General features: G+C 45.4%; 1 protein-coding gene across 8 annotated transcripts in view; it reads left to right on the forward strand.

The window, feature by feature from the left end:
* LOC121676365 (DAB2 interacting protein) overlaps positions 1-26,744 on the forward strand; it is a 163,924-nt gene that overhangs the window by 53,172 nt on the left and 84,008 nt on the right. For all 8 annotated transcript variants that reach the window (XM_042052765.1, XM_042052766.1, XM_042052767.1 and 5 more), the window contains exon 3: positions 11,821-11,939. In XM_042052765.1, the coding sequence (XP_041908699.1) occupies positions 11,821-11,939 (119 nt within the window). The remainder of the gene's footprint in view (positions 1-11,820; positions 11,940-26,744) is intronic.

Consider the following 26,744-nt stretch of genomic DNA (forward strand, 5'->3'; position numbering starts at 1 on the left):
TCATTCTTTTGATCAGTGTATATTGAATGATAATTACAGTGATAGTACTTGGCACTTCTGTAGCACCTTTCATCTGGAGCTGTTAAAGTGTTCTGCCAATCTGAATGAATTCAGGCTTGCAGGCACTGTGGGGTTGCAATTTACCATAATGCCTGAAAATAAATGGGAAACTAAGGCCTGGGAAGATTATACCACTTTCCCCATCATTCAAAATCTGTATGAAACAGTTGGGGCTGTGTAGTAGTGCTGGGCATCTCATAAGGAACAAAACCAACTCAAAGCATCATTTAAAATAGTGAAAGTGGTTTAAACTGGCCAGATGACTGGCCTTTACTCTCTGAAACATGTTAATTTAGCATTCTTTTTGGTGGTAATTTAACAATTCAATATACACTCAGGTGCTCTGGTGTATTTTTGTTTGAATTCCCCCCACCGAGAAACAATCTCAGATTCTCCCTGGATTTTTCAGCAACATACTTGGATCCATATCCGTTCTTTAGAGACTTCTGTCTCCAAAGGATGATTTGAACAGAAATGTTCATTTCAAAGCTACTACAAGAAAAAAATCTGATAGTGTTTCAGTCTCTTCCCAGGAAGCCCAAGTGCAAACAGCCAGGACTAATTGATAGGCTGTAGGGAGGCAAATGGACCTGACTGGTTTCATTTCTGTGGAGTGAATGAAAGGCACAAAGTAAACAAACAAAAGGTTCAATTTGTTTAAACCTGTGGGCACTGAAAACTCTCTGATTGCTGGTAGCACAGAGAAAAGAGGGCCATTAGAATATGCAACATGACAGTGTCCCTTTAATTTATTTCTGGGTCACAGATAAAGAATTGTCCTGCAGATATGAAAGGTAGGATAATAAACACATTCCATTCTCCCTCTTCCAACAGCACTGACATTGTGCTTTCAGAAAACAAGACAAAGAGTGGAAGGTATTATCTGAATCTCCTGGAGACCTTCAGTGGAACATGAGTGCCCATTGCATCAGGACCTTCATCTCTGAACTTCTTCCATTTGGGATTTGTACTGCTTTAGCTCAGGGATATTGAGTATTTACTTAAATACTGAATTCATTGCACTGGAATTAATAGAAGTGTCTGTCGTTGCCACAGTTCACTGTGAATAGTTTTCAATACATTTCTACAAGTTTTGTTTCTGAGACAGATTTTGTCTTTAGTTTAGACTAAACACTTCTCCTTAATTGCCAGAACTTATTTTGAGCCATAATTTCTTGATCTTTCATTGTGGATGGTTCACATGGCACCTGTGTACTTTGATAATAATGAGGGTGCTGTGACAGGAAATCATGTGAGAAATGCCCCATCCCAGCTGGAAGTGATCTTGTCTGTGTTGTTCACCCCGTGAAAGTGGCTGAGCTTTAACGCACGTGGAGGAGCTTATGGCCCTTCCTGTTGAGCTGGATCATTTGGAAGTTGTTTTGGAGGTTTCTTCTTCCCCTCCAAATCCCAGCCTGGTGCTGCCTCGTGTGAGGCTGTTTCTCCAGGTGGTGACACTGTTGTTCCAAACCAAGTGCAGCTGCTTGGAACAGCAGGTCTGATTACATGGTCTCCTGGTGACTGCATGGACTCAGGATACTGCAGGAAAGACCTTTGATTCCGCGGCTCTGGGTGGAGAACGCATGGGAAGATGACATTGATTTCTATATACTTTTTTCAAACTTTGGTTGCCATGGAAACAAGATTCCCTTTCTCCTCCATGCTGTCACTTTTCCTCAGCACTGCACTCTGATAAGCAATAGGCTGTGTTTGTCCTCCCCACACTCTTTTTCCCAGTGATATTCATGGCTCAGGCATCAAGGATAATTTGAGAGAGAGCTGGGGAAGCTCTGCTGCTTTTCCTGAGGTGTTCAGGTGTTCCCAGGCCTGGCACTGTGCCAGGAACTTTCTTGTCTTTATCTTCCTCCATAATTACAGTGGATCATATCTTCCCTGCAACATTTTTCAAAGCACCAAGGAAATTAGCTCCAGAACTAGTCATGTCTTTATTTCCTGAATGGCTCCGTAGTTCCCTGCACGGCTTTGCAGCATGAATTCACCCTGAGCAGCATAACCTGTCCCTGTCCCTGCCCTTGTCCCCTCCCTTCATTCCTGTCTCTTGCGAGGTCATCTCCATGGCATTCCCAGGATGGGACAGGCTGACCTGGTTGGAGTACATAATTAAGGTTACTTTACTTGAGTAAACTCAAGGTTACTTTTACTTTACAAGGAGTCCCATGGAAAAGGCGAGGGGCGATGGGTACAGGTTGCCCCTGGAGAGAGGCCATTTAGACACAAGAGGAAAAAATTTTTTGCTGTTCTTAGGGGGTGGAGGAGGAGACCTTCACATCCCTTCCTGGGAAACAAGGAAGTGTCCCAGCTGATGTGGCACTGGCTGTGACTGAGGGACACATGCTGGGCCTGCCCTCAGGCCCTCTGGGAATGAAGTATTCCTTGATAATTAGCAACCAAGTCAAAAATAGTTAAGGAATAAGTGAATGACACTTAAATCTGCCTGGTAGAATTGAAATTTCCTGCTGGGTGACAAAATTCTGCTTTAAAGATGGTAAATCCACTGCTAATAATTAGGCAAGAAATAATCACTGCTAAGACCCAAAAATAGGATCTGTCACTTGCAATGTCTGTCTTATTATTTTGAGGGATAAACTAGCAGTGAACTTAATTTTTGCCTCCAGTTCCTGAAGGATATTCTTTTTGGTTTATATCTTTCAGTGTGAGTTTTTTAACAGAATTGTCAGTTGTGCTGCCTCACATCACCTTCCTCAGCACCTCAGCCCAAAATCAGACACTAAGTACAAGCTGAGGAGGAAGAGGAAAGGAGTAAAGGTGGAGAAAAATAGCAGGGAGTACTCTTGCCTTGGTTTTCATTTCTCTCTGAGCTTTCTTAATCAAAAAGCTCTCTGATCTGTGTGTCCTGAAGGATGGAGAAATCATGAAAGCCAGGCTGGTACTCCTGGAAGTGTCATATGTGTGTTATATTTATCCTTCCATTGTAATTTTTCTCCCTTTTTCTGAAGCTGTAAGTAGGAGGTGAATCAAACCGAAATAGCTATTTTCATAAATTCTGAGATGAGGATAAATGAACTTCATCTTCAGTATTTGCACAATGTCTGGGAAGTGAGTTGTCTAGGGAGGTAGATAGGGGAAATGCAGGACTGATGTATCATCTGAATTCCAGTTGGTATTCCCCACACCTTTACAAAAGTGAACATTTTTGTTTGATTGCAGCTGTAATTATTGCTGAATACAAATGTTCCAATTTAAGCTGCAGAAATGTGGGGAAAGTCTTTGAAGCCAAGAGCATCTGCCTGGAACATGAGTTTCGTATTTGAATGAGTAACTTTTACTGCAAAATTACACAATGAATCCCTACATTCAAAAGATAATAATATTTTTTTACTCTAAACACATCATCTACCAACTGCTTTTCCAAATTTATTGGCTTGGCAGCTGGTTTTGTAGGAAATGTGTTCCTAAAAGAACACAAGGTTTGTCAGTGAAAATAAGGCAGCTTGGTGTTGATACCTTCCTGTAGACTTAGAGTTGGCCATCAGTATTGTGGAAAATGGGATTCTCTCTTCCAGTATTTGCTCTTCTCCAGGGGTTTCAGGTGGAAGTGAGCAGGGAGATGCCTGACACAGCAGGACATCCACGTGCTGCTCCAAGACCATAAATCAAAGTAGGGAAAGCAGGGATAAAACACACTCATGATCCAGTTTACTCTGCATCATATCCAAAGGTGGACTTTAAAAGAGAACAGTAATGTAAGGAGATTTATGGAGATGGTTTTCTCCTCTCCCCTGTATGTTTATTGCTCATCTTGGAGAGCTCTGATACCTGTTTTAGCAGGAGCAATGTATTTGGGTGGTTGGAGGGCTGGCATAGGAATGAGCACTTGAGAAGTAATCCTGGCTTTGCAGCTTATCTGTGGATAGTCAGTGCAGCAAATCACTTGGACAGCTCTGCCTTCACCCTCCTCCCTCTGTGACCTGCCAAAAGCTTCCATTCTCACAGCATTTCCTACCTGCTCTCCCACCTCCACGAGCGTGCCCTCGATTCTCCCTCCTTGGACAGTAAGCTTGTTGAAGCATGGATCTGCCTGGGGACTGGCTTTTAAAAGGCATATTCTCATTTCTGAGATTCCAAAAGAATTAAATTAATCTGCTTTATATGAAAAAAATACATTTTTTTCCTGAAATAGAAGGGCACAGTGGTTGATGCCAGCTATTCCTAGACAGGTTTTGTACCTGGTGTAATTGTACTGAGCTCCGGTGGTCAGTGACCCACTGGAGCTGAAGTGCTGCCCCGCAGAAACAGTTCCAAAGTGCAGCTCTTGAAAGCTCCTGGGCTCCTTAGCCCTTGGCAAAAGCCCAAGTGACCTGGATCAGGATGTTTTGGAGCTTTGGATACAGCAGTTTGTCATCTGGGTTGAGTGACTGTTGTTAAGTGAGGAAACTGCTCCATCCCACTGAAATCCTCCTGCAGGTGCCACCCTTGCTTGGCTTCCCTGGGTCAGGCTGTCCCCAGTCCTGCTCTCTTTGGGTGAATCACTGGGTTTGCTCTTCAAGGTTTCTTGCATTCTGCCCCTGTCTCTGTTTCCACATCATTCATCCCTGATTGCTCAATTACCCTTCTCCTACCTTCCCAAGGAAGATTTATCTGTCTTGTTGGGATATGAAATGTTGACAGTATGATAATTACGGAGCTGGGAACAAATAATCCAGAGTAGTGTGGGTTTGTTTTAATAGGAGAACAAAAGAATCCAAATGGAAGAACCAGGTGATCCCTGAATAACGACGACTGTTGAAGTGTGGTTGTCTTCTCGATTCTTCCTGACACTTGCATTCCTTCATCCTTTATTAATGTCCCACCTGTCCCCTGTCCATGTTCCATGGAAGTCATCAGTGCTAATTGGAGAATACTGACCCAGACTTCCCAAGGTTTCTGTTACTCTACCAAAGGCTGCGAAGGGGATCTTTCCCTGGTAGAAAAGAACAGGAAAGGAACAGAGTGAAATTCTGCAAAGAAGCATTTGGCTGAAAATATCAGGGAGAATGTCCTGAGCTGAAAGCTGTCAGTGCATGGAATTCTTTCTCCAGGGCAGTGGGAGAAGACCTCGTGACCAAGGCAGTTTCAACAAGATAGGTAAAATCTTTACAAAAATCAAGCTCAAGCAGCAATCCTTTATTGGCCAGAGGTGGGAAAGGGATGAGATGTTGTGTGTTAATGTGTTCTGTTACTGCTGCTTCTCTGTGCTTTGCTGATACTCACATGGGTGAGATTTGCCATATTCATAATTAACCCTCAGTGCCTCTCGTTTGACGTAATTCCAGCTTTCCTGACCTGGCCAGACCCACACTGTCCCCTGGGTGACCTGGGGGACATCAGTGCATCTTCATCTGATTTTTCAGATGGGCTCAGCTGAGTGTTTGCAATGACACTGCAGATCTGATTAATCTCTGGCCATGGCAGGGCAGTGTTGCTAAGCAGCACTGACAACACGAGCTGCTTCTCACATTCCAGGGCTGCTTTATGGCCTGGCTCCCAGACGTCCCCTCTCATGATCCTAAGTGCTGGATCTCCGTGTTTATCCTTTAACTCCTGATGCCAGAGCACGAGTCTGACCACAGCGTGTGGAGCAGCAGGATTGGAGTTTTTATTGCCAGTTATCACTGGCCATGCAATGGGTTTGCAGCCATTTTGTCATTCCTTTGGGATTAGCCTAATTCCAAGACACTTCTGTCTCAGAGGGGCTTTCCTTATCCCTTTAGAAGAATGTTTTAGGGTAGCATCAGTCAGAGCAAGTGGTCGTTCCTTGCTCTTAGTGAGACATCAGGGGAGGTTTAGATGAGATATTAGGAAAGATTTCTTCAAGGAGAGGGTTGTCCAGTGTTGGAACAGGCTGCCCAGGGCAGTGGTAGAGTCACCATCCCTGGAAGTGGATGTGGCACCTGGGGACACGGTTTAGCGGTGAACAGGGTGGTGGTGCTGGATTGGCAGCTGGACTTGGTGATATTAAAGGTTTTTTCCAGCCTTAGTTCCATGATTCTCTGCTCTGCTTCTGCCTCTAGGGGCTCACAGGGTGACTGGGAACAGTCCTGAGATTCATCAAATTAAATGGAGAAAGAGACACTGAGGGACTTTGCACCCACTTGAACAAAATCACAGGTTCAGAAGGAGAACACATGTTAATCTGTGGGGGCATTTCTAGGTCCAGAGAGAATAAATAAACTCTTTTGGTTTTCCATTGAAGTTCACATCTCTCCTGCTCTGCAGACTTTGGGAGACTGTTGCTCTCCTTTTCCCTTTCCCTGGGATTGCACTGGGCAAATCTTCACAATCACAGCAAACTGGGGTTTGCCATGTAAACAAAATTTGGGGGTGCTGGTTGATAAACTTCCAAAACTGTAATTTCCTAAGGTTCCTGCAGGTTTCTCATAAGTTTGGGGGTTGTTCAGTCTCAAGGTTGCCGCTCTCTTGCCTCCCATGTGCCCAAGTTCAAAACAGCCCCTGTGCAGGCCTCCTGCACTCTGGAAATGCACTTTTTGGGGAAGGGAATTCCATAGGGGCCGTGTGCTCAGTCACCTGAACAGAGCCCTTCATCACACCTGACAGGAGCAGAGCTGCAGGATAGCAAAGCAACTTACAACTCCAAAGTTCAAATCAAAAGAGCTGACAGAAATAAATGATATATGAAGTGTTTGAGGGGCTACAGACACTTCCAGCCCTGTGCCTCTAACACTGAACAAATGAAAAATATTTGATCCATAAAGGTCAGTGTTGTACAGAAATTCCCTTCCTGCCCTGCTTCAGTGCCAGGGACCACTTGGGGGATTATTTCTGTTCTTGGGCTTCCAAGGGACACAAATGGTGCCTAAACTCACCCTCAGTGTTGTTTTGGCCTCTGCATTCTTAGGGTAGCTCAGTGGAGTCGTGTTGTACAGAGAGAAGGGTAAAAATGTGCACTTAGATGTCTTTACCTAGTAACAAGCAGCATCAGATGCTCCCCCAAAAAGGTTTCTCTTTTATTTTGAAAGCTAAGACTAACTTTGGTAATTGTAGAAATGGGAAAACTCACGTTTGGAACATTAATGGCTATAAAAGGATACTTAGTTTTGGCACAGCTCTACTTGTTTCACAAATACAAATATTAATTATCCATTCAGTGGAGCCTCAGTAAGAGGGTATTTCCACGTGCTGTGCAGGAGCAAAAAAAAAAAAACCCCAAACTAATTCCAGAATTAAATTAAGTTTAATATCAAAAATAAAAATTGTAAAGCGCAGAATAAGGATGGGTCTGGTAGAAAAGATTTGCTCCCAGTTTTATACCTTATCCCTGACAGAGCAGAACACATGGAGACCTGGGATGAAAGGCTGCATGACACGTTTGTACTCAGAGCAAATATTTATAGCAGTTTCCTTATTATGAGTAGTGAAAAAATTTCTGATGTCCTCTCATGTCCCCTGGAGTTGAGATTTGCTTGAACTAAGACAAAAAGATGTGGAAGAACTTTAAGAATAACCCCATCTGTTCAGTAGTTCCTGTGGTCTGCCTTTGTAGGGGCTGTTCTGTGTGGGTTTGGGACGAGAGCAGCAGCTGGGGTTGTGTCTGTGCTCCTGTCTGACCAGTGCCCTCCCAGTGCCCCAGGTCTGCCCAGCCCTCTCCCTGTTTTCCTGGCTTAGAGAATACAGAGAGCTGCCAGGACTGTTCCAAATAAAGCTGCTTGTGATGCATCCAGCCTGATTTATTGATATATCATTTTTTAAGTTTTATCTCTATTGTGTTTCCATGGTGCCGAGTTTTTACCTTTACAACTTTATCGTGTGGGTTCGCTGCGAGTGAACATTATTGGTGTGGGAGTCAGCTCCAGACACAAGACTTGCATCATTACTTTATGTTTAATAAAACAGGAGCTCCAGATTTTGCTGTCATTAACACTCTGCTCAGTTTTGTCCCCCTCCCTTTTTCTCTCTTCTTTCTAGTTTTTTTCTTGTTGCCCCAGGGTGTGTGGAATTCTACAGTTCCTGCATCTCAAAGGCATATGGTGGTGATGGGTTTGCACATATGCTTTAGAAGTATTATAATACCAAAAATATCCAAATAATATAATATAATATAATATAATATAATATAATATAATATAATTTCCAGGTTCTAGAGTAATTGAAAATGAAATTTGATAAGGAAGAAAACGAAATTTGATAAGGAAGAAAAATTTAAATGAGAGTCCCACCTTTCTCTGTCTGCAGTGAGATGATGGCATTGGATTTTGGGTTTGTCAAACATGTAAGAAAAGAGCCCAAATCACAGCAGATTTAATTGTGCTGTTTTGAATTGTGCCATCCTGTTTTAGCTGAAGTTGCTGTGGTTGTGATTAAGCCATTCCTCAAAAGGATCTGTTTTGTTTTCTTTTGTCTTCGTTCTTTGTGTCTTATTATGACTCCAGTCAGCTCTTGTGATTAGAGCGATTGTACTCCGAGCTTGGAGATGTCAGAGGCAAAGCAGCAGAAACAAAGCAAGAAAAGCAATGCCCTTGCACTTGAAAAGTGAAATCAGTGCTCAGTGGGAGCTCTGTGTGTTCCCAGAGAAGCTGTGGCTGCCCCTGGATCCCTGGCAGTGTCCAAGACCAGGCTGGATGAGGCTTGGAGCAGCCTGGGATGGTGGAAGGTGTCCCTTCCCATGGCAGGGGGTGGAACTGGATGCTGTTGAAGGTCCTCCCAACCCAAACCACTATGTGATTCCATGGTTCATCCCTTTTTCTTGCCAGATTTGATGAATTCTGCGCCACATTGCTCTGTGGGCTTTCATGGATTGCACGGGGCCATACTCTTGACCAGAGGGATTGTCTCTAAAGACCCTAAAGAATCTCTTCTTGCTCAGAGTTTAGGCTGTGCAGGGATGAATTTGTATAGCTAGTACCTCTGCTTCCATTGTAAAAGATATTTCATCATTTACTCTGTCTGAAGGGATTCTTGGGCTCTGCAGATTTCTATTTTTTGTCCTTTCATAGAGACTATTAACTTCTGAATGAAACCTTTCTCAGTTACTAGTTTAATCTTTGCTAAGATATTTTTACTGGTGGTGAATGCTGCCCACACACAGGAAGACACAATTCTGCCCTAGACAGTTCTCAGTATAAACTTAAAAGTGTATAAAGAACATGCATGCAAAGGGCAGTGCTTTAATTGCTGGAACTGACAAGAATGCAGCTCAGCTAGAGGAGCAGGCAGTGCTCCGAGGGTGGGATTAGCCCTGTTTGTCTGGAGATCAGAATCAAATGTTATTTAAAGTCATAAGTGAAGAAGAAATGGATCATGTCCTTATGATCTCACTAGGAAAGCTTGGTGGTCACACCCCAGGTCAGAATCTCTCTCTTGTATTTTCACAGACAAATTTCTGTCTTTTCTTCTTACCCCATCTGAAAATTACAGAAGGTATTAATTCACACATTAGACTTTCTGATCTCTGGTGTGCACTATGGAGGTGCAAAGTATCGCTATAGCAGCATAATTTATCAGCATTAAAATCTCTGACATCTCATTCTCCCAAGGAAGCTGGCAATGAAAACGGAAAATGGCTCAGTGTGATCTCCTTCTGGTGGCAACAAATGGAAAAACAATGGGAAACAGAAGGAGAGTAATGTCTTGCTGCAACCCTAAATTCTAATTTCCAAATCCTGCATGGATCATGGAAGAGTTGTGGAGATGTGGAATACATGATAGAGGAAGAAAAATGTCACCATTGGCTGCAGAAGGCATTTGGGTTGTTCCTTATCAATTCCCTGTCCAGAGTTCAAAGCTATTCTTGGATTGAAGAAGTGGCTTGATAAAATGAGGACATATTTGTGGGTGGGCTGGCAGGGATTAAGGAACTCCAATCTCTCGCTCCTGGGCCAAAAGCTTCTCACCAGAGTAGTTTAGGGCAATATCAGGGGCTTGGCCAGTCGTGTATTTTGGATTTTCCTCTCACAGCAAATATTGGCCTGTGTCCATAGCGGGCAACCAGAGCCTGGTCCAGTCAGAGCAAACACGAGCATGGAGAGTTGGTATGATGAGTGTGAGGCTGATACTGAGTTGATATGATGAGTATGGGGCTGATAGCACGTTGATACGATGAGTAGGAGGCTGGCTAAGGTCTGAGTACTGAGGGAAATATCTTAACAATGCTCTAGATAATGCAAATCCTCAAATTTGCTTTTCACAGCCGTGTTTCTCTATACTATAAAATTCTCTAAAGGTATTTCTCAGGGACAGAACCCTTTTGAAAAGGCCTTTGTTACCTCACACGTTGTCTTTGTGCAGGATGACAAAGTGTACAATGCGATGGCCTGTGTTTTATACCTCCTGCTATTTCAGTCATGCAAATAGCTCCCGGAGAAATATTCAGTTCACATGAATGCATGTTACATACCTCGTTTGTAAGTGAAGTGGCACTTAATAAATGTGAAACACCTTTGGTTATCTAGATGTTTGAAATTCTTGGTGCACTTACGAACAGGAAAGTCACTACCATAACAAGAGCCACACAGAGTGCCCGGGGAGATTTTGCAGCTTGAGAAAGACATAATGTGAGCCATGAATATCCGAGGTGGGGAAGGAGTGTTTAAATGGCATGAACAAATGACAGGCTACATAGAAGTTAGACTGTGATTATCTCCCTGCAAGACATATTAAAGGTATTCATTTATAAAAGGGAGCTGCTAAGGATCCATTCCTGTATGTTGAGTGGAGGAACTCCTGAGGCTCCTGCCTGGAGCAGGGGGTGCACTGTGGGCATGGCTGGGATGCTGCTCTGGTACTCTCACGTTTCCTTCCTTACGCGTGTCAGCATCTGTGCTTGATCCATGAATACCTTGCCCCTTTGCTGGGGCTGGGGAAGGGAAGCGGTGTGTGCAGAACCTCAGGTTCTGCGAGGATTTCTGAGCTGTTTATGTGGAGCTGATCTGTTTCTTTAGTGTGATGGTCCCTAAAAGGAACACGCCTTCAGGCTTCACCCCAAAATCCTGGTTTCTCTTTAAAATGGCCCCCCACTTTCTCTGGCCAAAGTGCTTGACCCTCTCGGACCATTCTCGTGCGCTGTAGATGCCGGCCAGCACGGTAGTATTATACTTTTATTGCCTTATTTAGCGGAGAGATTAAATGTAATGTTCAGATTATGTAGAACATTAACTCCTAACAATAAGCAAATAACACATTAGAAGCTTTGCTATTAAAACGTTTAGTGCTGGCTTTGCTGTGGAGCTCTCCAGGAGCCGTGACTTATGTTCCGTGAGGGAGGAGGTTCGGCGGAGAAGAAGGAACGAGCGTCTCTTTCTTCTCTAAGGTGGTGCCTGTAGCCCCGAGCCCACAGGCGGTGTTCGGACGAGCTTTATGGAGCTCCGTCCATGTAGCTGAAACAGCTGAGCCCGGCTGTGCCGGCCATGGCCGCGAATCCGGGGGGTTTCGAGCAGGTAACGGAGCTCTCCCGTGTGCCGGCGGCTCGGCGTGGGTGGCGTCTGGGCTGGGGCGGCCGGACCCAGCCCCTGCTCCCGTCAGGAGCTGCGATGTGCCAGTCTTGTCTTTCAGACGGGATTTTTATGGGAGCTGATGGTTGCCACGGCAACGGAGGCTTCGGGGAGTCTCGCGCGCCGCAGCCCCGGCCTGGGAGCGCCGGGAGCAGATGTTGGCTGACGCCAGGCGCTGCCAGCGCCGCTCATGCGGGAGCTGCCGGGGACGCTGTGCCCGGCTGCACGGGCGGCACCGCTCCCGCTCCCCGCTCCCCTCTGCCCTGTAATTTAGTATTCTTGTCTCACCCCACAGGGGTTCCTCAGCCGTCGGCTTAAAGGCTCCATCAAAAGGACAAAGAGCCAACCGAAGCTCGATAGGAACAGCAGCTTCCGGCACATTTTACCTGGCTTCAGGAGTGTGGACCATGAAAGGTAAGGGGATGTTTCGCGGAGGGTGTGGGAGAGAGAAGGAAGATACTGATTTTTCCAGCTCTTGTTAAGATCTTGCTTATCTTATTCAGAGCAAGGGCTGCATCTCTGTTAGAAGTAGACTTGGTTAATTGCAAGAGGGGTAGTTTTAATTTGTTGCTGAGGATGCGGTGCAAGCCCTCCCTTTTCAGGTTAAATTCCAGGTGCAGAGAAGCCTGACTGCTCTGCTTTCTCTTTCTCAATAAATCCTAAGTTGATGCACCCGCATATAAATAGCACAGAGATGCAGCAGCCAGAGCCGACTGATGCAGGTGAGGGAGGGAGTGGAGGGATGCTCCCACACTGGACTGCACCGATCACAACTGGGTTACACACGGTAGGAACAATACCATGGAACAATAACAACCATAATCTCCCCAAATGCCTGTCTCCCCCTCACACACATCCGTCTCCATCCCGCCGTTGTCTGCTGTCATTACACGGAGATGGAGCCTCGGCGTGTGGCTGGAGCTGCTGCTTGTCTGAGCCATGACAGGAGCTCAGTCCAGGAGGGATGTGTTGCAGGGAATGTGCAGATGGATCTGATAAAGCATTTCACATGGGATGGCCAGTATTGGAGCAAATTTGGAGTAAAATAAAAGAGAAATGAGATCTTGGGTTTATTTTTCAGCTGGTTTAGAAAGGAGAGCAGCTCTTTAGTGGATTTGTGTGTATTTATGTATGTGTAGATTTATGTCAGTGTGAGCATCAGACAGGCACCGTTCGAGGTAAATTCATGTGGAAATTCACATGCAGATCAAGGTCATGGTTGGGGAAGACAGATTCCTTTACCAAGCACAGAAACAGACCAGTGGTTTGCTTCCAAAAGGAAGATCTTTCAACCTTACACAAATCATTTTGGGGGGTGACAGAAATATTGAAGTGCCAGGAAAAGTCTGCATCTGAAAATTCCACCAGGCTGGACATACCCTGATGTAACCAGTTCAGAGCAGAGGCAGTTTAATACCCCAGGTACTTGAGAACCCATTGAGTGAATGCTTCACTTTGAAAAGCAATGACAACTTACTTTGTCTTAGCTGTACTTACTCATTGGAGGGGCCGTGAGCTTTTGAAGCCCGCAAATAACAATTGTCAATCTGGATTTTGCCTTACCTGACCTATTGCAGCCTCCTAGGCTTTTTCCTTCTGGATTCTGCAAGTGAAGTGATTGTGGTGGTTAGTGCCGAGTAAGATTTCAGGGATTACTATCTGGGCAGACAGAGTTGATTTGATTCCTGTGCTGCAGTTTTCCCAAACGCTCGAAGTAGGGCACTGTGTTCCAGAGGGAAGCGAGCGGAGCCGGGTGGCCAGGAATGTGCCTACGGGGTGCTGCTGCTCTGCTTGGAGAACAGGCAGATTAGGCAATGTTTCCTTTCTACCTGGATGAGTTTTGTTTTGTTCTGTGACTTGGCAGGATAGGATATGGGAATTAACTGTTCTGGCCAGCCCTGCAGCCAGAGTCATTTTCCCAAATTAAGCCTTGTAATTTCCCTGCCCTCCCAGCACAAGAGCCCCGGAGCTGGCTGGGCTTCCAGAGAGCCAGATGTACTGCAACTTCTCCTTAAAGAGACTCAGGGAATGCTGCAATGTGTTTGCAGTGTGGAGCTGAAAGGGTGGCTTAGAGGAGAGGTGGCACTTGGCAGCCTCAAATAACCAAAGATTTGCTTATATGAGTATGAGAAACTGAAAATGAATGATACCTTAATGATACCTGAGATTAGACCTTCTGTTAGGCAGGCATCACTCAAAAATGCACTTCCTCTGTGATACACAGACATCCCTGAGCTGCAGGACACTGAGACTCAGTGGCTTTTGACAGCAGGCTCTTAGTCCCTCGCTGCCATGGCAGTGTCAGATCTGTCAGGTGAGCAGGAGTCCTCTGCAGGAGAGCTTGGCCTTAGGGACTGTTGCTCTCAGAGAGGTGAAAGAAAAGCAGCAGCTGGGCCTCTCAGTCATGCAGCGAGGCTTTGGTTACAGAAGATAATTTTATCTTCCTGAACATTCCCATCCCATTGTATGTGCACAATGTATATGAAAGAGCTCCGGTCTTTCAGATCATTCTCGTGCATTTTCTGCTGTGCTTGTCGTGCTTGTAATCCAAGAACTGTTTCGCAGAAGCATTTGGTATTGGAATATACGCCTCTTAAATATTTGATTCTTGACTCCATCTTGTATTGAAGCTGATTGTTCAGGAACCACTCCTCTGCTCGTGGAAGTCACCGTTACAGCAGTGTTCTGTTCTGGAGCGTGGGCCAATTTCTGCGGGAATGCCACAGCAGAAATGAATAGTGCAGTAAATGCAGTCAAAACACTCCAGGCTGAAATACTGAGCTACAGTAGATTGTAAATGCTTCTGTTACTTGGCTTCTTTGTATCTAAATTGGGACTGTTCCTGCCTCTTATTTCCTTTATTTTTCCTTTCCTTGCATGTCCTGTTTATCCTTCAGATGAATATATGAAGTACATGAACTGTGCACATGCATGTTCAGACAGATAATGACATGGATGTGCCTTGTGTGTGGGGCAGAGAATATAAACAAATACATTTCACTAAATTACTGCGGGGTTCACATGGATAGAATTGGCCAAATTTTGCCAGTCTTGTGCATACTGGTTTTTTTTCCTGTTACAGAAACAGTAATACAGTTATTGCTAGTGAGTAAAAGAAGCAAAATCAGAGCAAGTGTAACTCACGTTCTGTATGAGAGGTGCATTAGTCTGGTACAGTCAGAGTATGTAAATATGAGATCTAAAGGAGGATTGTGGAATGAGTGTTTCTTTCAATTTGCTGGCTGGTCATATTGCTTGTTAGAGCTAAAAAGGGTTCCAAAAAGTGGCTTTTTGCTAACAATGTCTCCTGCCTCCTGATTTGTTACAGCAGCTCACTAAGTTTTTATCGTGGAGCGCTGAATGCTTGGCTTTGTAGTGGCCTCTGGAATCAGCCACAAATCAAGCATTTGGCAGATGGATTTTTCTTAATTGGACCCACATTTCTCCTACAAAATTTGTGATGGAGAAAATTTCTGGGTTGGACATGGAGCACAGGGAGCAGAGCCAGAGAAGGGAGAGAAGGTTGTTCTGCTGCAGTTGTTAATTATTGGTGGGGATGCATTGCTGATTGTTTTCTTGTGGTGGCAAAGGTGATTTTATACCAGCACTGAGAGGGCAGGGCCACAGTATCACTGTGTGGGACAAATGCCTTCAGATTGTCATGATTTGGTGGGAAATGGTAATGTAATCCCTGAACTGATCATTGCTGGGGATGCTTTTCCTCAGTGCACCTAGAATCCATTTAATGCTAAGGGACTCTGGATTACCAACATTTGTGATTATTTTGCAAGGTTGTTTTTTTGGGTTTTTATATAATTCCAGGAGATAACGTTCCATTTAAGCTTTTATTGGCACTACAAAAGCCTGAGCATATGGCTGATTGTTAAATGAGCCTCAGCCTTGGAAGGGGTACAGCCCTGCATTAATAACAGCAGTAACTTGCACTACTGAGACTTCCTCTTTAAACTCCTTTTTGTTTTTAGCCCATCCAGAATTTTTGCTTCTAACCCCCAGAGGGAAGAGGAATTGTACAAGTCATGTACTGCAACACATTTAATTCCTACTGTGGTGTCCATGCTGTCTGTTGTAGAGGGGCTTTCCACATGCACAAAACTTACTTTGGTGCATCAGGAACTGATGAACGTCTGTGCTCCTGCAGCAAACTCAGTTTGGGAGTTCTTGGGGATCTAATTACCATTTGTTTATTCCCAACAAACCTGATATGCCAAATATTTTTAGGCATGATGAAATTGGTTAAGTTTTATGAGAATCTGGTGAGTGCTGCATGGCGAAGGATGAAGAAGTTGCTCTATTTCCTCTGGAATTGGAAAGAGGAATGACTCATCCTGCAGAAGTAGGACACTGGCAGACCCCAGAATGCATGGAGGGCTTTCAGATCTGTGTGAACAAGTGCTGGAGAGCTGCTTCCTCTTCTGGCTCCTGCTTAAATGGCATTATCCAGGGAAGCTGTCTGAGTAGGAAAACCTACACCAGTGGGGATCCCCTGAAGGGCAGCCCTGACACCACACTACGGACAGCCGGGCTCTAAGGAAGATACTGTGAGGAAACACCGTGCAGTTTGTGCAGGGAACCATCCAGCCCCATCAGCAGTGACTGAAATGCAGAATAAAACATCTTGCACAGCCAGGAGCATCCAGCAGGACCCATGTCACTTGTGCCAGGGGTGATGCCTGTCCCCACTGTCCTCACATCAGAGAACAGATTTCAGCAGAAAACCAAGATTCAAGGACAGTCTCAGAATTGAGACTGGCCTTGTGTAGTACCTGCATTTATACCAAGGCTGCTTTGTCCTGGAATATGCAAATCAGCCTTTTAATGGGGTTCCTTTGCAAAATATTTCTTGAACCAGAAAGTTAATTACTGATCTCTAATTAATGGCTGTGTTAAGAGGCTGGAGTAAAATCAGCGAGAGCTGCTTTGAAGGAGAGATGCAGGAAGAAATTATCATTTCTTTCCATCAACTGTGATGTTCCTCATCTTCTTCTTGTGGTATTAGGAAGTTTAGACATTTTAAAAAGGAGGATGTTGTTAATGGAAAGAGGGCATTTTGAAAGGGTTTCTTTGGGAGGCATTGAAAGAAACAAAAATCATAATTTAATAACTCCAAGAGGGACAGAGATGGATTGAAAGCAACGTGGGGCCTTTCAGCTTCTCCCAAGGCAGCAGCAAGGTCTCAACTGTTCCTCTTGTTAATTTGGCTTTTGCAGATACCTGTGAACTTGTATCAGAGGCCTGAGGTAAATGTGTTCCCCGTTCTCAAAGGAATACAGAGACACTTCCCTTTATCCTACACGTTCAAACCAACTTCCTAATTGAACGGGGGGTCATGCCTAATACTTGTCACTACTGACTAAATGAACTCCTGGTAATTCTTCAAGTTGTAATAAATGCCAAGGGAAGGGCTAAGAGGCTGGAGTGATTTTCATAGAATCATAGAATCATGGCAGAATTTTCCCAGCCTTTTTCCCAGTTCTGCACTCACTGGTTCCTGACAGCCCTGTGCCCCACGGGGTGCAGTCGGTACATTGACTCAACTCGGAGTCACGGAGCAAAATTAGAAAATCCTTCCTGCTTTGGCATATGCGGCTCTGCTGGGATAATTGGCTTCATGCATCTTACAATTAGCTTGCAAAAATATGTTTTGCATCCCTGACCTTTTCTCTATACGCAAGGCCATTGTTTCCCTGTCCTGCTTAATTACAAAATAGAGCGTTGTGTGAGGAGAGAGATGACATCGCTGGATCGTCGGCTCTAATTTGACGAGACATCGTAATGGGGAGTTTTCATACTGAGGGCACTGAATTAGTGTAGCGTGAAGGCACGTTTCTCCAAACCTACTAAATAAGGAGAAGTTAATTTTCTGCTCCATCTTTTTGACGTTTGTAATCAAAGCATTGTATTCCAGCTGCAGATGGTTAGCGTGTGAGGGATGTTTGGGAAATGCCGACAATCGCGAGGCATTGTCTCCATGGCCAAGGATCAGGTTGATTAATGGATACAAGGATGCTTGCTTTCATTTTGCTGCTCTCCCAGTCTGAATACACATTATTGACTTGTGTGGCCATTGCCTGGCAGCTGGGATGTGGTGGTGCAGCAGTGCACACCTCAGGGGGACAAGCAGAGAGCTCCACTCGTGTCCCTCGAGCACAGACTGAGCCAGGATGACAGTTCCACTGCGTTGTGGCCCGTGGTGTCTTGATACTCTTCAGGTCGAAGACAGGAACTGCTACTCCTTGCATCAACGTTTTGTTTCCAAACAGACCATTTATTCTGACTTGGCCCTGGTGAGGTTTTCATGTGCATGAATTTCAGTGCAATTACATTAGCATTACTCTTCATGTCAATAACCTCAAAGGAAAAAAAGAGAGAGAAAATGCCATCGCTGCAGCTTTTCTACCAGAGGATGCTTTCTGCTCCTTCTAGACTCTTCTCTTTTTAAATATCATCTCTTTACAATAGATACTGAGATACTTCTATCCCAGGCTTAAACACCCCCCTGCGGTGGGCAGGGACACCTCCCACAGCCCTGAGCAGCCTGGTCTGTGGAAGGGGGGTGGAATGAGATGAGCTTTAAGGTCACTTCCAACCCAAACCAGTCTGGGATTCTGTGATTCTGGCTCATGGGGAAAACTGCTCCTTATGAAACCATCGAGTGTACACTGAGAGGAACAGTCCTGCTTTACCCAGCCCATTGCCTCCTGCCCACGTGTTCCACTTCCCCTCACACGATCTTGGGAAGGTCAGCAAGTGGATTCAATGGGAAATGATTATTTAAGGGCTGATTTTCTGTTTGGTTGGGGCACTGAACCAACTCCAGTAGCTGCAGAGAAGCAGGGAGATGGCAGAGCAGGGACTTTCCCTGTTTCTGGCACAGGCAGCTGCATTTAATGGGGTATAACTGTACTCTCCATTCCTGTCCCTCGTGCTATGTGGGCCTGGGGGAAGGATGTCCAGTTGGCACCTGCCTCCAATTTCCCTCTTACATGGAATTTGCCATCTCCTAGGAGAGATCCATTGCATGTTGGTTCACACTTTGCTGTCCTCCTCTCATTTCTAGTGGCAATCAGTTTTAGCAATAAATGGTTTTCTCTCTTGGAAGGAAGGAAGGAAAGAAGGAAGGAATGTTTTTTAAAAACTTCTCAAACCAACTTCCACTCTGTTCTTTATTGAAACCTTGCAAAATCTCGATTGGAAAATCTGTGTGAGGGACAAAGAGTTGCAAGTGAACATGGAAGTGAGGTGGGGAAGGGTTCCAAGCCTTTGTTCAGAGCTGGGACATGCTGATGTTTGACGTGTGTTCCTTGTTATCCCAGTTGTCATTGCAGTGCTCGGGTACTGAAATCCACTGATTGTAGCTGGAGGCAGCAGCTGGAGCTCACTGCTGGCTCTGACTTGTACAGAGCACTGGCTGTAATGATGTTCAGGACTTGTGAATTCCAAATAACTCTGTCAAGTTCATCCATCAGCTGGGAGGGAAGGAAAAACCAGACTGGGGAAAAAAATATGCTTCCTCTTTGCCATATTCTTTAATAAAACCTTAGGATATAGAGCCTCTGAAATGGTTATTAGCGAGAATTCAAGTAGTTTGTTCACCTATGGATATCTTATGATAGTGATATTATCACTGTGCTTATCTGGTTGGCAGTGCTTACAATTCAAATTTTCAGTACAGCTACAGAATGTCTCACTTAGGTTCTGTTCCGCACAATTCAGGCCAGGTGTGATGAAAAAAAGCAAGAACTGATTTTAATTGAATTAAACCAATGCATTTTAGCTGGAATGAAAATGTAATTTGTTTAAAAATACTGAACTGATTTGAATTAAAGCCAGAAATATGAATTTAGCTTTAATCCACGTGTGTTACATAAGTAATTATATGAGAAAGCGCTGTGGCATGCCTTGTGATTGATAATGTGCAGGAGGGTGGCATACCCTCGTTCCAAATGATGGAAATGTAGTAGGAATTAGAAAGCCAGAGCTGTTCTGTCAGGCTGTGCCCTTTGCTCACGTTTACAGATGTCTCTGGGATTAAGCTGGCCCTGTACCCTGCCTCCCCCACTCCAGGGGGGATTACCCACAACCCCATCCCAGCCCCCAGTGCCGCCTCTCCGGCGGAATCCCTGTGCAGAGCGGGCCTGCGGCAGGTCCCAAGTGATTTACATAACTCGGCTCTATGTACCTTGAATTATTAATATTTTGCTGTCCTGGCTGTGTGGGGAGATTTGTTCCATTAGGGATGTGTTTGTTGCTATATAGTAGCACTTTAGATGATGGGAATACACTGAGAGAGAGAGAGAGAGAGAAGGATTTATATGTTAAATTCTTTTGGTGAGAGCAGAGTTTTTACCAATGCCTGCCTTCTGAGGATTGCAATGAAAGGCTCAGGGCTGCTGTTGCTCATCTTGGAGTCTGGTGTTTATCCCCTGCCTGGCCGTAATCCTCCCGGGCACCAGGCAAGGCCAAGTGCCATCAGGATGTGAAGAGTTTTAATCATGGCATGGCAGTGTCCGTGATTTCCCTGGATCGTGGCACCTCCTCACCTTCCCCAGTGCTCCCAGGGAAGGTGGCAGTGCGTGTTGTTTGTGCAGGTCCGTGTGGGTGAGCACAGCGCTTCTACAACAAGGTGTAATTAGTGAGTGACACAGGGCCACGTGCAGGGGGTACCTTGGAGGGTGCTGGGCACCCCGAGGCTCCGCCAGGCCCCGCCGGATGCTCCTGGTGCCTTTCCTGAACGGGATATTGCATCCGCAGAGGCTCTCTGCAGGAACCCTCTCCAGCTCCCCCGAATTAATTATTCACTGATCATCACTCAGACCTTATGGATTAGGGAGCAGGGAGCAGGGTTGGCAGGGGGTGGATGGAAGATGGAGCAATTTGGATTGCAATTAGTATTTCATTTCTTCCCTTGCTCCCTGTTTGCTTAAATTGGAGATTGCGTGTTAGAACCCAGCAAGGCTTTACATCCCAGCAGTGGAAGTGGAAGTTCCCTGTGCACCAGAAACCAGCAAATCCACTACAGGCCTTAAGCTTCCCAAAGGGATCAAACACTCAGTTTGAGAAGTTGAAATATCAGAGGAACATGTTCTGCTTAGAAAATGGTGTGAGGGAACAGCAGTGCTTGGTCTGCTGGAGAAGGGACTTCACCAGTCAAATCGTACTCTCACAAGAACAGCATTTAGATGTTGTCTCTCTCCATCCTGAGGGAATGGCATGAAGCTCTGCCAGGCAAGATTTAGGCTGGATTTCAGGAAAAGGTTCTTCTCCCAGAGGGTGCTGGGCACTGCCCAGGCTCCCCCAGGAATGGTCACGGCCCCAAGGCTGCCAGAGCTCCAGGAGCATTTGGACAGCACTCTCAGGGACAGGATGGGATTGTTGGGGTGTCTGTGCAGGGCCAGGAGCTGGACTGGATGATCCTTGTGGGTCCCTTCCAGCTCAGGATATTCTGTGATTCTGTGAGCTCTTACCTCTCGTCTCCCCTTGCTACTCCTGGAGTGTGCTCCTTGCCAGGAATCCTCTCTGGGAGAAGGAAAACCCATCTGGGTGGGCAGCCCCACAGCCCCAACATCACCCCCAGCCACCGGGGCTGTTACCCTCTCAGACAGTGTAATTGGGAGTTCAGTCATTACAACACTGTTACCAAGAGTTGGAAACTCTGCTCCACCGGTGAGACTGTGTCTAATTTTGAAACCTCGAGGGGTTTTTTGATTATACCAGTAACCACAGTCTGGGTCACACTTTGCAATAATTATCCTGATGTCTGAGAGCTTGTTAGAACATCCCTGGAGGAAGGGGCCTGGTTGCATCAGAGGAGAATTTAGAGGTATATGCTGGCAAACCTTCAGCACTGGAGATTTATTTAAGTTAGTTCTTTTAATTGCTTTCCAGCATCCCAATTCTGTTATAAGCTCTCTGAGCCATCTAGGGAAGTGAGTGTAGCTCACATTAATCGCCTCAGTCCTTCTTCCTCTGACTAGTTACTCCCAGCTTCACTTACACGGGCATTTGAGCCCTACAGAGCAGGCAATAATTTTGATTCTGTTTAAACATGTTCTAACAGAAGATATAAGATAGGAAAATTCATCAGCTGACTGCAGCACTGGAGTCTTTTTTAACTCTCGTCTCTTAAGCATGGCTTACGATCTTTGTATAACACTGCTGCCTCCTGAGTCTGTTGGCAGCTCTGTGATATGTATTCATAGAGCAATTCCAGTCCTTGAGTGAAGCCTGCAAGAAAAGGGCAAAGAATTATTTGTCTTTTTTTTCATTACCGCGGCCCTCTTGTACCTGCTCTGACACACACTTGAGAGAAGTTTGCCTTGATGCCTTTATATCTGAAGCTCTCTCTCTGTGCCAGCCCAGACAGGGTGTCTCACCCTCATTAGATAAAGTCACCCATGTTGAAGGTGAGGCTCTCCCTCACTTCATTAATCTCAGTCCCAACCTCTCACACAACAGCAGAGCCTCCACACACCCTCCGTTACACACTGCGATAGCAGGGAGGGAGGAGCAGAGGGACTCCAGCACGTCCAAGGGGTGGCCAAGGAGCCAGGGCCAGCTCTCTGTTATTCCCTGACTTGAGAGCTTTGTTCTCTCTTCTGAACAGTAGAAAAAGTTTCATTGTCTTAAGAAATAACAATAATCCTGTTTGACTGGTGTGAAGTTTTTGGTCTCAATTACATCTTGTATCAACGAGTTCCTCAGACAGACACTGTCTGATACATAATTTATAGCACTGGCAGTTTTTCATCTATTAAACTCCATTATCTTTCATCTTTATTATCTATTCGTTGGCCATTTTAGAAAAGACAGTAAATAGAAATAGGCAATTCATTCCTGATTTTACCATGCATTATTTGCTGATAATTTGTCCTGTCAAGTCTCCTTGTCTTTTCCAGCTAAAGACACTCCTCTTGAATTGTTTTCCATGGGTTTTATCACTATGAGGCATTCCCTACTCAGTGTGTTTGCTCATGTAGAGTATTATGTTGTTGGAAGAAACATCTTTTCTCCACCTGTTTGCCTTGGAAGCACTGGCAAGTCTGTTCTGGGCATCTGGGAGCAGCAGGGACAGGGGCTCCAGGGCTCCCGTGCCCTCAGCCTAGGGAAAACCATGACCTGCTGCTGTTCCTCCAGCATCCCTTTCTATCCCTGAGACTCCTCATCCCTGCTCGTGTCAGAGGAACACATCCTTTTGTTAAAATGAAGGGATCTGGAGTCAGCATTACGCAGAGGAACGAGATACAAAATAACAGAGCCAATAATGATGGGAATCCCCTCACGGAACGGGAGTGCAGCCTCTGGAACAGCAGCTGCAGCAAATACATCCAGGTTATCAGTGGCTGCTTTGTGCTGGGGAGGCTTAGGTGTAATGAGAGTTGCTGCATCCTGGGAACCTCGGCAATGAATAGTGACATTTTCCAATAACAGCTTTAAGAAATGGGAAAAAAACATCCTGTGCATGAATGTGGCCCTGAAGGACAGCTCAGGGATCTCCTCTCTCTGCCTCAGAGCTGGACTCAGGTCACCAAGCTTCTTTCAGACAACCAAAAGTGACTCTTAATTGCTTCAGTCCTGTCTGAAAGCTCATCAATAATTTCCTGGGCTGGCTGTCCTGGCATTGGCATTCTGAAACACACGTTAGATTTGATTATTTTTTCAAATTAACATGCAAAGCATGACATGACCTAAATAATTCCACCAGTCCAATTGTAAGTCTGAAGGTTTTGGAAGTATCAAGTTCCCTTAAACATTTAAGAGAGGGATTTTTACAAGAGTGTGTAGTGATAGAACAAGGGGAAATGGCTTCAAACTGACAGACCACAGGGCTAGATGGGATATTGGGAGGGAATCCTTCCCTGTGAGGGTCAGGAGGCCCTGGCACAGGTTGTCCCTGGATCCCTGGCAGTGTTCCAGGCCAGGTTGGACGGGGCTTGGAGCACCCTGGGATAGTGGAAGGTGTCCCTGCCCATGGCAGGGGTGGTACTGGATGGGCTTTAAGGTCCCTCCCAACCCAAACCAGTCTGGGATTCTGTGATAATTCACAGTCCCTCATTTCTCCCAGCCCATTATCCTACTTGGTTCCAAATCAGCCCATGGCATTCTCGGTCCTGCAGTAAGTGCCAGGCTGGAGCAGTGTCAGTGCTCCCAGAACAGGCTGTGCTGTATCGCCTGCATCTTGGCACTTTGATTTCCTGCCGTGTGATGTGCTGAAACCACAGCCCCTGTCACTGATAAGCTGAGAAAGCATCACTCAGCCCTGAGTAGTTTTGTGGACACTTTTCTTCCTCTGACACGTTTTTATTTCTATAAATGTCAGTGCATAAAGAGCACAGGATTAAATTTGATTTGTGCTCCTGGTGTTTGGTACATAAAAAACAACACTTGGGTGTCAGTACAATACATTGGAGAAAGTGACTCCTCCCAGCTGTGTTCAGCTCCAAAAATGAATTAACATAAAGAGATCTTCAAAACCCATTGGATACCTCTGGAGATTAAATAGTTTGAAACACTGGTTACAGCTATTCCTGGTATCTGACCATTATTTACAACTATTTGTGAATCTTCAAAATTAGACTCATTCTGTCTCACCTGAACAGTCTACTGAGAAATCTTCTCTTTTTTTTCTTTTTTTTTTTTTTTTCTTTTTTGTTGTTGTTGAAAAATTATTTGGGTGACTAATGACCCAATTGAAAAAAAGTCATCAGATGCAGCAGTTTGTGATGATGACTGGGGATGGGCTGTTTTGTCCAGGGACTTTATCTACCATTTCCATCAAAAAGTGCACTGGGAAATGTTTTCTCTCAGTGCAGCCTCTCTGTGCAGCCTCTCTGTGCAGCTGTTTGTCGTGCTGCTCCTGAGGTCACAGAGCTCCCACTTTGCTGTGTCAGGGCATCCAATTTATAGAAACCTCGTCATGGACCAGTTTAAAGGTTCCACATGTCCCTGCCATGGTTGGCTTCATTTTGCATTAACTGGAAGTCCACTGCTGGTAATTTTGGCCAGCAGTGGCCTGTTTTCCCGGAGCTCATCTTTGCACTGCCCTTTTCCGTGCTACAAGAGGTCACATTATTCCATGTCAATAAATTTGTAGAAAAAGTCTCGCTTTTTCTGTTATGGCCATGAGCTGCTGCTGAGCTGGAACAAGCTGGGAATGTCCTCAGTGCTAAACTGTGAGATTGCATAATTATGGCTTACACAACAGCACACACACAGGCAAACAAACCAGGGATTGCTATGTGGGATGGACTCGGGAAGCCTGTGTTGGACGGCTTTCAGCACTCGTGTTCCCTGCAAAAGGAGTTCCTGCTACTTAATTTAGTAACCATATATCTGATTTTCACTTTTCTGGGGAAGGTGGGTGGGTTTGCTCAGAGTTTGGGGAATTTTTGCTTTCCCGTTCTCCCTAGTGGCTTGGAAAGGCGGAGCCCACATAGTGCTTTCCATCGTGCCTGTCTCCATAAGGGAGTGGTTTTCCCCCACAACAATTGGCAATTACGGTTCTTATTTTAAATAACATGAAAACAAAGCAGGCTGCTCCCACCCTGGACTCTGCAGATGGGCAGAGTTTTGAATCCTGCTGGAGTAATCACTGTTACTAATTATAGAATTCGGGGAAGACGGCAGGGCCAGGCAGGCTGAGCTGGGCTGAGCTGGGCCAGGCTGGTCCTTCCAGCATGAGCTCCAAAGCAGCAAATCTCACTAATTTCTGTGTTGTGATTTCTGCTCTTTGCTTTGTCTCTGTTTGCCTCCCCTTTGCTGCCCTTGCACTTCCAGCACGGGAGTGTGTAGCAGCATCGTAGTAAGTGCTTGAATGGCTGGAAAATCCTTTCATGGCAAAGCTGTGATTGTTACTTATTTATTTTATTTTTGGTTAATACGACTGGAATACAAATGGGACTCTGGTGCCTAAGGGCCTTGCATTCTTCCAGTAATTCCTTATGACATGTGTCAAGCTCTGTTTTATTCAGGTGGGTGGTGTGATACTAAACAAGAAAGCAAGCTTGCATTTCTCTGCAGCTGTATTTATATGCACACTCCTGGCACAGAGCTGCTTATTAGGAGAATGTCATCTCCACACTGCCTGTACCTGGAACAGTCTGCAAATACCATGTGGGCTTTAAGGGAAATCATCTTAAATCAATCAGGTCTCCCAACACCGGGGTGTCCTTCCTGCCTTATCCTTTGTCCAGGCAAAGATGGGGCTGCGAGAGATGTTCCTTAAGCAATGCTGCAGCCGAAACAGTCATGTCTGAATGGAATATCGATTTTCTAATTGCTGTGCTGCTGTTAAATGAGTTGTTATGGGGGAGCAGGGGGAAAGCAAACTCAGATGCTTGGCTGGCTGGTTTTGCTTTGGCTCTACTGAACACACCCGGGGTGTTAATGTGGGAAATTCAGCAAAGGGAGGAAGGTGGAATCCTTTTTTTGTGTGGCACGGACATGGAGAGGACAAATGAGACTCACCAGTGGGACAGGCTTATTCTCTCACAAAGCACAAAACAGCCCTTTGGCTTCAGACACTCGGGCTGCAGCCAGGGAGAGAACGAATTGCAAAGCGGAGGCATCTTATGCAATAGTCCCCGGGAGGTGGCTGCTGCTCTCCGTCAGCCCGGGCTCTGCCTGAGCTCCTCGGGCTCTCCAGGGCAGAGCAGGATTGGCTGCTCCTCACACACACACAGGCGTCACAGAAGGATTTTAGCTTCCCTGGTGCCTGTTTGCTGCTTATGGAAGTGGCCAGATGGACAGTCCCTGTGCAGCCATGGAGGGATGAGCTGCTGGGACAGGTCAGCCCTGTGGTCGTGGAATCTCCATGAAACCGTCGTTAGAAGGGACCACCTGGGGAAGAAAGGGACATCCCTGGGAAAGGGACAGACGTGGGAGAGAAGGGAACTGGACCTCTCTGGCTTTTTTTTTAAAGCCTTTAGTCAGGTATTTTGGAAAGTGAAGTCCCTGTAGTGAAATCGTTATCACAGAGCATCTTCCTGAGACAGTAGAAATAGCTGTCAGCCACATCTAACCAATAAATAATACTTCTTAATATAGTTTCAGAAAAAGCAGCATATGTTTATGTGTTCAAACACATCCTCTTAGGAGAAAAATAGCTTCTTTATTTTTCTGAAGATTAAAATGCCAAATCAACTAATTACTTTTCTTTGGAAACCTCTACCACATAAAACACACACTCTCTCAGTGAACTAA

The sequence above is a fragment of the Corvus kubaryi genome, unplaced genomic scaffold, assembly GCF_017639235.1.
Source record: "Corvus kubaryi isolate FWS band 111438036 unplaced genomic scaffold, C.kubaryi_AGA036_p1.0 78, whole genome shotgun sequence".
Taxonomy (NCBI): domain Eukaryota; kingdom Metazoa; phylum Chordata; class Aves; order Passeriformes; family Corvidae; genus Corvus; species Corvus kubaryi.